We start from the raw sequence: 14,150 nt of genomic DNA on the forward strand, positions 1-14,150 counted from the left end.
ATACACCCTTGATTTACTCAATGGATATTAACTTTAGATGCCTAAATTACATAGTATGACCATTTGATAAGAGCATAGGAAAAATGAGCAAATGGGGAGGGGGAGGGAAAACAGGAAGTAATACAACATTAACTTTAGCTTTGCCTTAACCATGGCCTTCTCTCTAAGCCCTAACAGCAAGCTGGTGTCTAAATAATGCATCATTTTTCCTGCAGAACGTACTCTAACATGCACATGTCCTCACTGTGAAGACAGATAAATCAAGCATGTCCTCATCAGTTCACTTCTCAAGCGGTATATATGGCCCTCCCTCCTTGAAAACTTACACGTTGTTCCACTTAAAACAATCTTTGCAGCAGATGGGTGTATTATTTCATTTTATCATTCCTTCCTTTCATCTCTGCACAGACCGACCCTTCACCATTCCACGAGGATACATAACTCAGCAGGCCTCTCCCCTACTGTCGTGGTTTAACCCCAGCTGGCAACTGAGCACTACACAGCCGCTCACTCGCTCCCCCCGCCCGTGGGATGGGAGAGAGAATCGGAAGAGTAAAAGTGAGAAAACTCGTGGGTTGAGATAAGAGCTGTTTAATAATTGAAATAAAGTACAATAGTAATAATAACAATAATAATAGAAGAATATACAAAGGAAGTGATGCATGATGCAATTGCTCATCACCCACCAACCAATGCCCAGCCAGTCCCCGAGCAGCGATCGCTGCTCCCCTGGCCAACTCCCCCCAGTTTCTGTACTGAGCATGACGTCACATGGTATGGAATATCCCTTTGGCCAGTTTGGGTCAGCTGTCCTGGCTGTGCCCCCTCCCAGCTTCTTGTGCACCTCTTCGCTTGCAGAGTATGGGAAGCTGAAAAGTCCTTGACTTAGTATAAGCACTGCTTAGCAACAACTAAAACATCAGCGTGTTATCACATTATTCTCATGCTAAATCCAAAACACAGCACTACACCAGCTACTAGGAAGAAAATTAACTCTATCCTAGCCGAAACCAGGACAATTTTTTATTTCTAATCCATAAGATTTGAGGTCTTTATTTCATATTGAAAGGGCTGGTGGTTTTTACTAACCATTTTTGCTAACCACAGGTTTCCACGAGGAACTTCTGTGCTTTTGCCCACAACCTAAGATGGATTTCTCATAGGGTTTTCTTCAAAGATACTGCTGATAAACTGCTGGTTTTAATGCTGAGATATCATTCCATGTGGTTTAAGATATGGTGTAATAACCAACTGCTCAGCACACCTTGACTGCAAAGTATTGAAGGCAGGGACTTCTTTCCTATACACAACATAGCATATAATAAGGCTTTATCATAACACAGGCTGCTTAATATCTATTAAGCATTAATGCAACAAATGTACACACATAAGCATAAGAATTTGAAAGCACTGTTAGAAATAGTTTTTCTAGCTGTTTTCTACCTCCTCTTTTGTAGGTATATTTAACTATCAGATATAACCTCTCTTTTTGCTCTATGGTCCCCTCTTTAAATAGACTAGGTGATCTCATACAAAGCATCATGGTGCCTACTTCAGTGTGCCACCTTAATAGCTATATTCTCAAAGATACAGTTAATGCCTTTTATAAGCATACTACTATCTAGATTTACGAATTTTTTTTTTTTCCCCAATCAGAGACAAACAAGAGGCTACAGATAAAACACAAAGCATGGAGAGCAAAACATGGATTGATTAAAGCCATATATAGGTTGTGGCAACTCCTGAACTAATTTTAGTTGTGTCTTATAGGGGAATGCCACTACTTTAACTTGAATATTAGTTTAATTATTGATCATGCTGAACTGCATACTCTGAGAATCACAGAAACATCGAAACCTCAGGAAGTTATCCAGTCTGACTTTTCACTTACAGCCCACCTATCTCCAACACAAGGTTTTGTTTACCCAAGTCCAAAAACAAAGGATGAAGTTTCCACCACCTTTCTGGGTACCTGTTCCAGTACTGCACTACCCTCCTAGCAAAGAGGTTTTTCCTAATGTCCAATCTGAATCTCTTTTGAACCATAATTTGCAGTTATTGCTCTTTGTTTCACCCTCTGTCACCAGCTAGAGGAGTTTAGCTCCATCACCTTCATAACTCCCCTTAAAGAACTCAGTTCACATCAAGAACGAATTCAGCACCAGAATACAGCTCAGAACCTCCTCAGTTCTATGACAGTTGCCAAATAAAAGAAATCAAATAGAAGGAAGAAAGAGGAGGTTTACATTGGATGAACACTTAACCTAGAGTAAGAACTGAAAGGCAAAACACTGACATTTGTTTGTAAGTTTGAAAATGTGTCATTCTCCGGGTCAAGTTCAGATGGCATGAAAACAAAAAGCATGACCACAAACACAGACTGAAGATAGACTGGAGATATGTTTCTAGATGTAGACCACAAATATTTATTTTCCAGTTTGTTTGATTTTACCATATTTTCTGCCTAACAATCTGTTAGCTGGTTACCTGAACTCTTTCTGCTATGATGACTTATCAAGCTTCTTGTGACAAACAGGCCAGGAGACATACTGTTATATGAGAAGGATAACATACAGACAGCAAAGTTTAATTTTCCTTGGGAAATGAGGATAAAAACACAGAGTCTAGAATCAAGAAATCTTCTCGCTTAATCTAATCCTCCCCACCCCCACAAAAACACACACACACTGTCTTACCAGATTGTTTCAATTTTCACTCTGCTTCCCCCCCCCCCCCCCCCCCCCCCCAATTTTTTTGTGTAGGACAGCCAACTCTCTGGGAAAAAATGCAGTGAAAACTATGTGGGTTTGGAACTGGACAGACTCCTACTCATATTCTACATATTTTGCTGCATCCCTTCTTTTTAGACGTAGGTATAATAAATGTACCAGAACAAATGTGTAAGTTCACACATATTGCAAGTATCTGAAAGGTTGCATTTTATGATATCAGTGTACAATTTTCCCACTTTCAGAGATGTAGCTGATTTTGGGTGGCAATATGAAATCCTCAGACAGGTAAGATCACCACTTACAACATTAGCACACCTAGAGTCATGTCATGTAAACAGACAGCAAACCTGCAATGTAACCCTTTAAAACTGATGCAGAGGGGGATCGGACTCCAGAGCAAAATGTGAAAGTTATTACAGCTAGACTAAAAACAGTGTTGATAACTCATACTGTCCTCCTTATCAGTGGGTTTCCTTCACCCCATCCCATGGATCAAAACTATAATTTAAAAAGTTCAAATCACATAAATAACCCTTTGTGGCCCAAGGATTTATGGGGCTTTCAGGACTGTTTCTGTCTGAATACAGACCCTAGCCTAGCATCCATACATTTCATAACGACATACATTACATAATTTATGGTGCTGCAAAAAGGGACCCCGTGGTGTGGACCATTACAGTCCACACACATTAGTAATTTCTATTTTTATGTAAAAGGATTTCTTAGGTGGTAGGAAAAAGATAAGGCAATACGAAAGTTGCTGGTTTTAAGGACGAGCATCTTTTAGGCAAATTGCCTCCTAGCCAGAATGTTGCTCCCAGTCCCAGCTGTGTCTTGTCTGTGCTTTTGCAACTGACAAGATGCTAACAAAAACTATTTCTAACACTTGAAAAAAAAAATTATTTCTCAAGGTTGACTTTTTTTTTAATAACTTGAAGAGAGAAGAAACAACATGCTTTCAGACTGTACAGGACATGTTCAGATATGGTTCTTTTGAAAATGTACAAGATAGAGGTTTAGAGCTGGCAACTGTGGTCATGGTTTGCAGCTTCTCTTCATATACCTTGTGCTTAAAATTACATTGGAAAGACCTTTTATGCCAACCACTAATAAAAGTCTCTAAATGCCTCTTTTTTTCTTTTAGGAAACAGCCAAGATCCGGGTTAGATGAAGTACGTTCATGTTTCTTACTTTTAAAAAAAATAATAAAATTTTGTATTTGATAAATTTTGATCAAAATAACCAACTGTGTTCTAGCTTTGATGTCATAACACTGTTTCTGAGCTGATTCTGACTGCGGAAGAGGCACACACAGCAGACTATGGCTACCTAAGAGAGACAATCACAATACCATTATACATTTTGCATGGTGGGAGAAGTGAAAGCTTACCTCTTGACCAAGTTTTCCTCAGCTAAAGAAGAAAACGGAATTACAAGGAACAAGCAAAAGGAACCCACAAAAACATGGAGGAAGAGAAAGTAAAAGACAGCAATATACACTGAAATTTACACCTAACTTCATGTCTATGCATATATCACTGTAATATGTCCACACTATTACCTCTACATTATAGCGTAATACACTACACTACCTTTCTAACCTTCACACGTTGTTCCAGCAGATAAAACTAGAAGAGGATTTGGAAAGCAAAGATCGGCTTCATGAAGTAGCTGACTTGAAGTGCATACTTCAAGATTTTATAATTTAAAAGTTCAAAGACAGATATGTACAAGTTATTTTAATCTTATACACAGTTTTTGAGTGACATCAAGTCTGTCATCATCTTAGACTGTTACATGGATAGAAATATCTAAAAGGAAAGAAAAGTCCCAAAAGCAAGATATCATTTAGCAGTACTAAAAGTCTTGTATGAGGAAGAAGAAAGTTGAAAGCCTGTGAAAGAAGTCTGGTTTGATCTGCAAGATCCTGGACATTCACAGGGACACCATAAGCCAGGAGAATGCAAACAAAGGTGATGTCCGGGCAGAGCACTGAGAAGTTCATGCTGGGCATCCAAGCTTACCCCAGCAAGGGCCCCACCAGCCAAGCATAGAAAGACATTGCAGCAAAAGTCTCCTCTCACGAAGTGGTAAAGCACAATGAATGTAACATGTATGGAAAGAAAATCACTGTCAAAGATGGAGTAAAAGATATCTCAACGAAATGGGGATTTTTTTTTATTATTATTATTATTCTCATATAACCCACATTCTTTTGGAGCTCATGAGACATGATAACAAAATTCAGGTAGCCTTTCTAGCAGAACCTCTACGATCAACCCTGTGTAAAAGACACTGAAGTCTGACATTGAAAAATAAGTATTTTACTGGAACAGACACTAAAGCAGATTTCAAAGCTATCCCAAAACTGACAACTTGACATTATGCAAGAAGCATATAGTAGCTCCAGAAGAAAATTTGAAAGAGAAGTCCTCCAAGCAGCAAGAGCCAAATACAAGTAAATTGCTAGCATTGACTGAAGACGCATATACAGCTACACTGTTGTATGAGGAGGATTAATCAAGTATTTCTAGAGAATAGATCAACCTGTGGCACATGCTTCTGTATATAGAGGCAGAAGCAAAACGTTTCCCAACAGGTGCAGAACATTTAGAAATCTGCGCTGGGCAGCTAAAATGAATTCACCTACACTTTGGATAAACACTTAGGACAGAGATTTAATTTTCATACTTAATTGCATCTGTATAACTGCAGCCATATTACATAATGTCAACATAAACCTGTCTGATGTCAACCAGAGGGCAAAGTCAAGAAGTTAGTGATGGCCTATAGCATTGTACAAAAGTAATTTAAAAAACCTACAAACAATACATGTGCTTATCACAGGTTACTTGAGCTAGACAACACTTGGTCTCACTGTACTTAATTTGTCTTTATCGTTTGTCATTTCATATAGCTATATCTTAAAAATGCCAGAGGTGTCCTTAAAATAATTTCTAGCATAGAGTCACTGAAGAAAAAAAAACCCCAAACATACATTTGGCAAAAGTTTTTAATCTAAACAGTTTCATATACAAAATACAGTAAAAAGAAGAAACCAAAGTAACAATATGCAGACTTCAAGAAGTGTGTTTGCTTCCTTTCAGGTAACCACAGTATAACAGACATGGTAACCATACAGCCAGATTTCTCTAAACACAGTAAAAAAAAAAATCTAGGTAAGAAGCGCAAATAGTTTTGGATGTTTGTGAGGGATTTCCAGAAATCATGGGAAAATACCTGTGGACAAAATCTGCACAAATCCATACGAGGATTTCACACATACCGGGTGTTTCACACATAATCGACAGCACAGATCACCTGCGTACAAGCAGTAAACCTACCACACCTTCAGGACACACTGGGCTTACTGTGCGTTCTCAGGTCATCCGTGTCATTTATGCCTAGTAAGTCTCATATCGGACAGATAGTCAGACCTCGGGTACTTCAAATTCACTGAGCACGTCATACGATGTCCACATACACACTTCTGCCTGGGAAATGTTGCAACTTCATTAATAAATTCCATCCTTTCCCTGGCAGCAGAGCTTCATCTCATCGGGAACAAGAGAAGCATCTTGTATGCTTATTCATCTTCTACTTTTTTTAAATTATTATGGAAATTATATATTTCCTGGGGGAACCATCAGTAGAACTAACACAAGATCAACACAAGACTCCTTTTATAATTCCCTTAAAAATTAAAGTGTCAACTGCTTTGGTTAAAGCCTGTCCTCTATTCAAAGCTCCATCTTATTTCTTATTCTGTGAGAAGTCATTTGATAGCCTTTAATCTTTGGCAAGGAATTTCTCAAATGCTCTAGATAAGTTTGTGGCTTTAGACCAATTTTCCTCATCTGGATCACTGACACAGATAACAAAGTTAGCATTTCTTAAAAACGCCACAGTTTCTTTAAACAAATTCAGACTGATTCCCTTTCATCAAAGTTATGCTTTTCCTAGTGTTTTCTCACATGTGCTCCAAAAGTAATTTTAACTGATCTACAAACTGCTGTTACATACACTGACTTACAGTTTCCAGGGTGGAGAATAATAAATGTAAAGTCAATAAAAGATTAAACGGTAAACATCGAAAGTCTCACTTGAGTTTATAGGATTGAGATTATTAGAAAAGTACTTTCAGTTTGGAATATGTTTCTATGCATAATGACAAGGCACCTCGCATTCCTCAAAGGAAATTTAACAACCTGATGTTTTCACAACACAGGCAGACAGAAGCATTCCATACAGAGAAAGACTCACTTTAGGGAAGAAAGTTTAACATTTTGTTACTGGTGTACACCAGGTAAAAAAATCCACGAGAATGTAACTTTAACAGATAAACAACACATCTGTACTAACTTTTCCAGAACGTATAAAGACTGTAACTACAGCCGAAAAATGTAGTGAATATGTGAAATGCCTACATCCATGTGTTTGATTGAATGTATACGAGTTTTGGTCAGCATGGTAAAAACCTGTCACAGTTTCTCCGTTTATCCTGAGGCTAAAAATCTTTCTTTCTAGTCTACATTTACCCTGAGTCCCTATCCCACTCCAAAGGAAATGATTTCATTACCACCCGGCTCTTGTTTATTTTAGGAGAGTTTGTAGATTGGGGAGGGGGTGGGAAATACATCATCCATATAAAGAAACCCCATATGTTTTCCATGGCTGCTTGAAACCCTTGCAGAAAAGGTTAAACATATTTTCATGTCAACCTTTAGAAAAGCTCCTTTCTTTGCTCAGACCACAGGTTTAGAGATTCCAGCCTGAGAAAACAAAACTAAGCTTATTTTTGTTTTCCTATTTTATTTATTTAAGTTAGATTTCTCGTACCAAGGACAACCAGAAGCACGAGTGGATGCATACCTGTTCCTGAACGTGTTTGGGTCGATTCTAAGGGACGGATTAGGTACAAGAATATTTTAAAAAGGCTCTTGGTTTGATTTGTGACAGTTTTCCTAATTTAACACTGAATACCTTACATAAAGATGAATCTAGGCACAGTATTCCAGCTGCAGTATGCCAATTGAACCATCTCTTTATTACTTTTCTTTTTGTCCCTTCCTCTTCCTGAAATGGCCTACTTTCAGTTTATTACTTTTTTTTTCCGTACTGTGAAATTTCAGAATTATCCAAACCAGTGAACCATCTACAACACTACTTTTATAATCAGTCTGAACTACACACGGCCTATGCAGATCCAAATTTTGTTTATTGTATTTGTTGTCTGTGTTTCCTATTCCGTGCAACTTCTCTGCTTTCAAATGCTGAAGGCCTAGCCAACATCTGATTTTAACAGCTGACCTAAGGGCTATTTTATAAAACCCACATTCTCAAGTCGAGTAATGTTGCATCATATATTTACTTGAGAACTCAAAGTTTTCAAAACTTGGCAATGCCACTACAGCAGTCCAATACATCGTATGTGAGGTATAATGATACAAAGAATTTCAACCAACAGAAAATATAAATAATAACTAGTTTTCCCTTTCTATTAAAATTGTATGAATTTGTATAAAAATTTGTATAAAGATTCCTTCCTTTGTCATTTACTGGTAAAAAGAAAAACTCTTTGGTAACATGATCATTCCAGACAATTAAAAATATGCCATGTTCCTACTTACTGTGCTTCGCATTACACTTTTGCCCTAGAGAAGTGGTTCTATTGTGTGCAGCTAACCCAAAAAGGGCAATAATTCAAACCATTTATCTTCAGAAAACAAAGATTGTATTTTACAATATCCTCCCCCCTTGCTCTTGTGGGGGAGTCAGCCTAGAACTGGCACAGTTGATCCTCATTTCTTGTCAACCACATCATCATTTAAATGCCAAAATTCAATTTCAACTGAAGAAAAAATAACCCCACATGAACAGGTCTTAAGGTTTTCATGTCACTGTTTCTAAGACAGACAAACAAACCACACAAACTCAAAGGAATCAAATTTTGTTGTCTTCAGAGCAGTTCTTAACAGATTTAAATGTGTTTGAATTTATGCCTGAAACTCATACATATCATTTCATCTTCAGATTTGTTAAGAAAATTTCCATACAACTATCTCAGGATGAAATTCCTGAAAGAATGCCTCTCATGGACAATGGAGAAAAAGATAGACTTTGCTCATTCCATTTTTCACACCAAATACATTAGATTATTAATGTAACTATACTCTCTACCGAAATTAGAAAACCTAACCTTTGCGCTTCAGATACTGTTTAAAGTCCACTAGTGTAAGTATATGCAAAAACATGTTTATATCTAAATATAAACTTCTAAATTATACATAGCAGTAACAGTTTTATACATGTGCACGCACATGTATATTATATATTATTTATATATGAAACCACCATATAAAGATATAGAGATATGGTGGTTTTATACATATACACACACACACACACATAAATACACATATAAACACACATCCCCTATACATTAACATCCTACTCAGGCCCATATATGCTCCATTCTGCACACTTTGAGAAGCGTAGTTCAATTTAACATAAATTTTGAGCAGCACTAAATTAAGTTGGTGCATGAATCTGTGCAGAATAAAGGTCATAAATATCTTGACTCAGGTATACCCACATTACCATGGAAGAGGCTCTCTATAAACAGATCATCTGACACCGATACTGAAGAGAATTCGGCACAATCCTAAAAATAAAGTTGTGTACAAAAGGCCTGCTTAAATATTTAACTGCACACCACAGATACAGAGTTGATTTTAGTATTCTAACATGAGCCAAAAACAAAATCATATTTTCTCATCCTTATATACTGCTTAAACAATCCAGACCAAACAGAGACTTTGGGACAAAATTGTTACCTGGTAGGCCACTACTTTACAGACCCAAAGAAACTTGAAAATAGTGTGAGATTTCAATAAAATATTCTTTACAGTATAGTCTCCTGCTTAATTGTGATAAGCAAATACATCTTTCTCATAAAAGTAATCTTTCTCAAGAGTAAGTAATGCTTCAAATCATTTCAGGAAAAGAGAAAACCATGAATCTACAACACACAAAAAGTCACCTCGTAACAGGTCTCGTTACCACGTAATTTTTTTGAAAAGAGAGTCTCTGCCAGTATGCCGAGTAACTTTGTATATGCAAACCATCCCATCATGTTTAGTGAAATGATGTGTGTTAGTGAAGTCATGTATACAGACATACTTGCAGGTTTAAGCTTAAAACAGATTCTGAGGACTAAATAACATACAAATTAATCTGCAGAGTGGAGGAGGTAGAGGCCACCACCTGAAAAGAAAAAAAAAAAAAACAAAAAAACCCCAAAGCCTATCTTTTTTTCCAGTTTTCCCTTTCTTTGAGCCACTTCATTCTCAACAGCCTTGGAAAAGCAGACATTTGGACTCTGAGAAACTGTGACTAAAAGAAAGTTCCTCATTCAGGTGTGCTCTGTAGAGAAGCAGCTAAATGATTCTCTCTTTTATGTAGTCAGGAAACTGCAACAAATTAAAGTGTTCAAAATTTTTATGTCTGTACTTACTCAAATAAGTCTGACTCTTTGAGCACAAGCCAACGCATTTAGTTTTCTTTAGACAATGGTACATTGTTAGGAAATTAGAATTAGACTTAAGTTTATTAAACCCATGAAATTAATAAACTACTCAAGCACAAAAATATAAACAATGCATGCAACAATCTTAACGTTTCCATTATTGCTAGCACAATAACTTATGAATGGTGAAATATTAAAGGTATTTAAGTTGCTTCTGAAGTATATGTGACCAAGTAACAAGCTTTGGCCTAGCTTTGAGAGCAAATATGCTAATGTTAAACAAAAGGGTATGCCTTTCTTCAGAATTGAATGTAATAAAGCAAGTAACCATTTCTTAAAGTAAGAAAAATACAAAATTTAGAAATGAAGATGCGTATTTCATACTTTTTTGAAAACACTTCATCAGTTGCTCTTCAAAAAAAAAAAAAGGAAATTCCGCTATTTAGTGAAGTTCAGATTGATGGGATCTACAAACAGACGTAAGACAAAGCTATCAACTTAAAAAAAAACCAACAAATCCCTGCCTGAAGTTATTTTACCTCAGTAAAAACAAGGCGGGAAAAAAGCCCAACTTTTTCCATTACAACCATCCTGAATATTTAGTCTTTTTTTTTTTTTATCCTTTGCAATCACTATAATACTTTTATGTGAGTCTTTCACACATTAAAACTTTATTTTAGTATACAACATGATTGTTAAAACACAGAAATCGGAAAAGGCAAAGGACAGCGGAGGTTCAGACGCAAGCGAGGTGGATTTTAGCGTGTTGTGCGAATTTTACCAGACTCCTGGTGAACTGTGCCTAGCGATGCTACCGTTTCAGAGGAGCAGCGGTGAGTACCAACCCCGCAGGCGGTGCCACCCTTGCTCCTCGGGGCCACCGCAGCGGCCGGCCGGCCGGCGCTCCCCACCCTCCCGCCGAGTGACCCACCGCCGCCCGCAGCAGCTGCCAGCGAGGGCAGACTCGGTCCCCTCCTGCGCCGCGGCCACCTGCAGCTCCCGGGGCTGGCACCCAGCGCCAGCCTGCACCGCAGACCCCTCTCCCCCCGGCGCAGCGCCCACCCCCGCGGCCTCGCAGCGTCCCACGGGCAGGCAGGACCGGGGGTGCTGCGGTGACCCCCGGCCCCGGTTCACGGCTCCGCCGTGCTGCCCGGCACGGGGGAAGGCGTGCGAAGAGCTGCGCGCCGCTTTGAATCCTGGGCTCGCGGGGCTGGTTTTTCCTTGTTGCTGTTTGCTTTTTTTTTTTTTTTAGTGGAAAGTTTCCTCTCCCGGCAGAGGCCGGGACAGCGCGCCAACTGCCCCAGGGCGCCGCGCTGCCATCACAGCTGACAGGTTTCTGCCTCCCCCCTCCTTCCGCAGCATTAAAAAGCAGGCAGATAGATCCGGCTGGGTTTTTTTTTTTAATAACAGCTATTAGTACAGCTAATTGCATCCATTGCCAACAAAATAAAAGTCAAGCTCGCATGCGAGCATCCCGCATGGAGCCTCCTCGGCACCGGGGCCGGGGGGCGGCAGAGGAAGAACGGGGGGCCGGGGTGAGGGAAGCGGGCCCGGCGGCAGAGGAGGAGAGGCGCAGTAAAGTTACGATCGGTCTCGTTAGTCCCGGAGCCGAGCCGCCGGGAGGCCGGGGAGTGGAAAGTTCACAGCCACCAACAGAGCCCGCGGGCAGCGCGTCCGGGGGGCGGTGGGAGGGGGCTCGGCTGGGGGGTTTCTTCTTACCTTCTGGTCGACGATGGAGCAAGCCATTTCCCGGACGTGAGCGAGACTAAAGTCCCCCGAGGAGTCCTGCAGCAGCAGCACCGGCTCCCGGCTCAGCCCGATCTGGAGGTGGAAGGCGACGCCGCCGCCGGCAGCAACTCCCGGCGGCGGCAGCGGGCTGGGCGGCCGGATCAGCGGAGGGGCGCTCATCGAAAACTTCCCGCCGGAGCCGCCGCCGGAGCTGAGGGGTCAGGGACGGAGGGGGAGAGGCGGGTGCCGCGGTGAAAAGTTTGCGGCCGCCCCGGAGGCGCCGGGCGAGTTCCCCCGCGAAGTTTCAGGGAAGTCCCGCCGAGCTCCTCCCGGGTGAAAATGGCGAGGGGGGGGCGGAGGACCGGAGAGGATGCAGACAGGAAAAGGCGGCGAGAGAGACGCGCAGGGTGAGGGGGGGAGCCCGGCCCAGCGCCGCCGAGGTGGTGCCGCCGCTCCGGCTGTTGGCGCTGTGCGGAGGCGGGACGGGCCGCGCCCTCCGCCGGGACGGGCCCGCCGCCGGGCCGGGCTGGGCCGCGCCGCGCCGCTCCGCTCCGCCACCAAACGGTGGCGGCGTCCCCACAGGCGGCAGGGGCCGACCAGCCCACGCGGGGCCGGCTGGTCCCCCCGCGGCGGGGCTTCGTCTCAGCCCTCTCTGGTCTCCCCACCCGACCCAGTCAGTGGGCTGCGGCGCGGAGAGCCTCCCCTTCCGCGGTCACCCCCCGTTGGGCAGTACCTCAAAGCCGCCTTCATCCCGCCTCGACCGGTCCTCTGCGCCCACCCCGGCCACAGGTGGAGGCAGAGCCTGAGGAGAGTCAGGGTTTTCCCTCGCTAGCAGGCAGCACGGTGGCTTCTCCCGGGCAGGGTGGCGGCAGCTGCCCCCGAGGACGGAAAGAAGTGCCAGGGGAGCGGGTGCTCCGGCCTGGCCCCGGCTCTTCTGCCTGGCCTCGGCCGGCCGCTCCGGTCAGCACCATGCCGCCTCCTCCAGCAGCCCCCCGTAGGTTTTGGGGAAGAAGCAAGGCACAGCTCGCACCCGTCTCTTCTCTAAACCAGCTTCCAGTTTCAGGTACAGCCTAAGGAGGAGCTCCCTGCCACCTAAAACCAGGATAAGTTACTCTTCCCAGCTCTCAGGATCGGTGCAAACCCCATCCGTTTGCACAAGCAGCTCCTATGGCAGGCAACGTTTAGTCTAAAAAGTCCATTCCTAATCTCCACTTGGAAATCTGTGAAGGCAATGGAAACATGATCTCTGAATATTTTAGGTACCAACGGAGAAACTTTTAAGCTGTATATATGGTACCTATAAGGATGGCAGTACTAAATGTATGTAAGTACAGTGGTTGATCAAATTTACAACCTGTTTCTTTACAAACTGCTTTTTGGACCAAATGTACAGCTGCAGCGTTGTTTCATTTTGATCAGCTGTCTTATTAGGATGCATTTTACTATTGTCAGCTTGTTTTCTACCTGGGATTTGCACACACACAGCACGTTACTGTCTATAGAATTTTTGAATCCATTTATTCTTTGGTGAATTTTCTTTTGAAATTGTTGCATTTTAATCTGCATCTTCTCCAGACTACCAAATCTGCTGAAAATGTGAGCACTCTCGAATGAGATGATTACTAGTCCCACTTAATAGACTTCTTCTTATCACATGAGGAGTAATAATCATCTTCAACCATACTCTCTGGCTCTGCTGTTGAAAGCCATATTTAATTTTGCTGTTGTCTGCAGTATTTCCTTAGGAATGAATCAGTTTCAGTACAGTAGTGTACCCCGGCTATGCTGGTTAACGTTGTGATGGCCTATTTCCTAACAGCTCCCCGTATACTAGACATTTTGGTGCTTGGATATTTTGGAGCACATACGTTTATACTCCCAGGTCAAAGCCTGCTGCGGCATTATAACTACTGCAAGCTTCCCATGATCCCATGGCCCAGCCAGCTATTCTGTGCAGGAGTCAGCACAGGACTGTGAGGTCCATGTGTGAATCTGTCACAGGAAGGGCAAGTGAGGTCCAGGTGCCATCCCTGAATGGCTGTCATAAGTTCAAATGCAAATGCAAGGCCAAAGCCACATCAGGTAGCCGGTGGTAGTTTTTTTCTGAGCGCTGTAGTTCCTACTTCTCCCCTGTTGAAAGAAGCGTACTAGAAGATCCTGAA

The 14,150-nt window shown here is 42.0% G+C and overlaps 1 protein-coding gene across 5 annotated transcripts in view; it reads right to left on the bottom strand.

Moving 5' to 3' along the window:
- PRKD1 (protein kinase D1) overlaps nt 1-12,417 on the bottom strand; it is a 151,535-nt gene extending 139,118 nt beyond the window's left edge. For 4 of the 5 annotated variants that reach the window (XM_076344964.1, XM_076344962.1, XM_076344963.1 and 1 more), the window contains exon 1: nt 11,980-12,417. In XM_076344964.1, the coding sequence (XP_076201079.1) occupies nt 11,980-12,168 (189 nt within the window). In that variant the 5' untranslated portion in view covers nt 12,169-12,417. The remainder of the gene's footprint in view (nt 1-11,979) is intronic. The other variant, XM_076344965.1, reaches the window with a different exon arrangement.
- Nucleotides 12,418-14,150: the final 1,733 nt, after the last annotated feature.

The sequence above is a fragment of the Aptenodytes patagonicus genome, chromosome 7, assembly GCF_965638725.1.
Source record: "Aptenodytes patagonicus chromosome 7, bAptPat1.pri.cur, whole genome shotgun sequence".
NCBI lineage: Eukaryota > Metazoa > Chordata > Aves > Sphenisciformes > Spheniscidae > Aptenodytes > Aptenodytes patagonicus.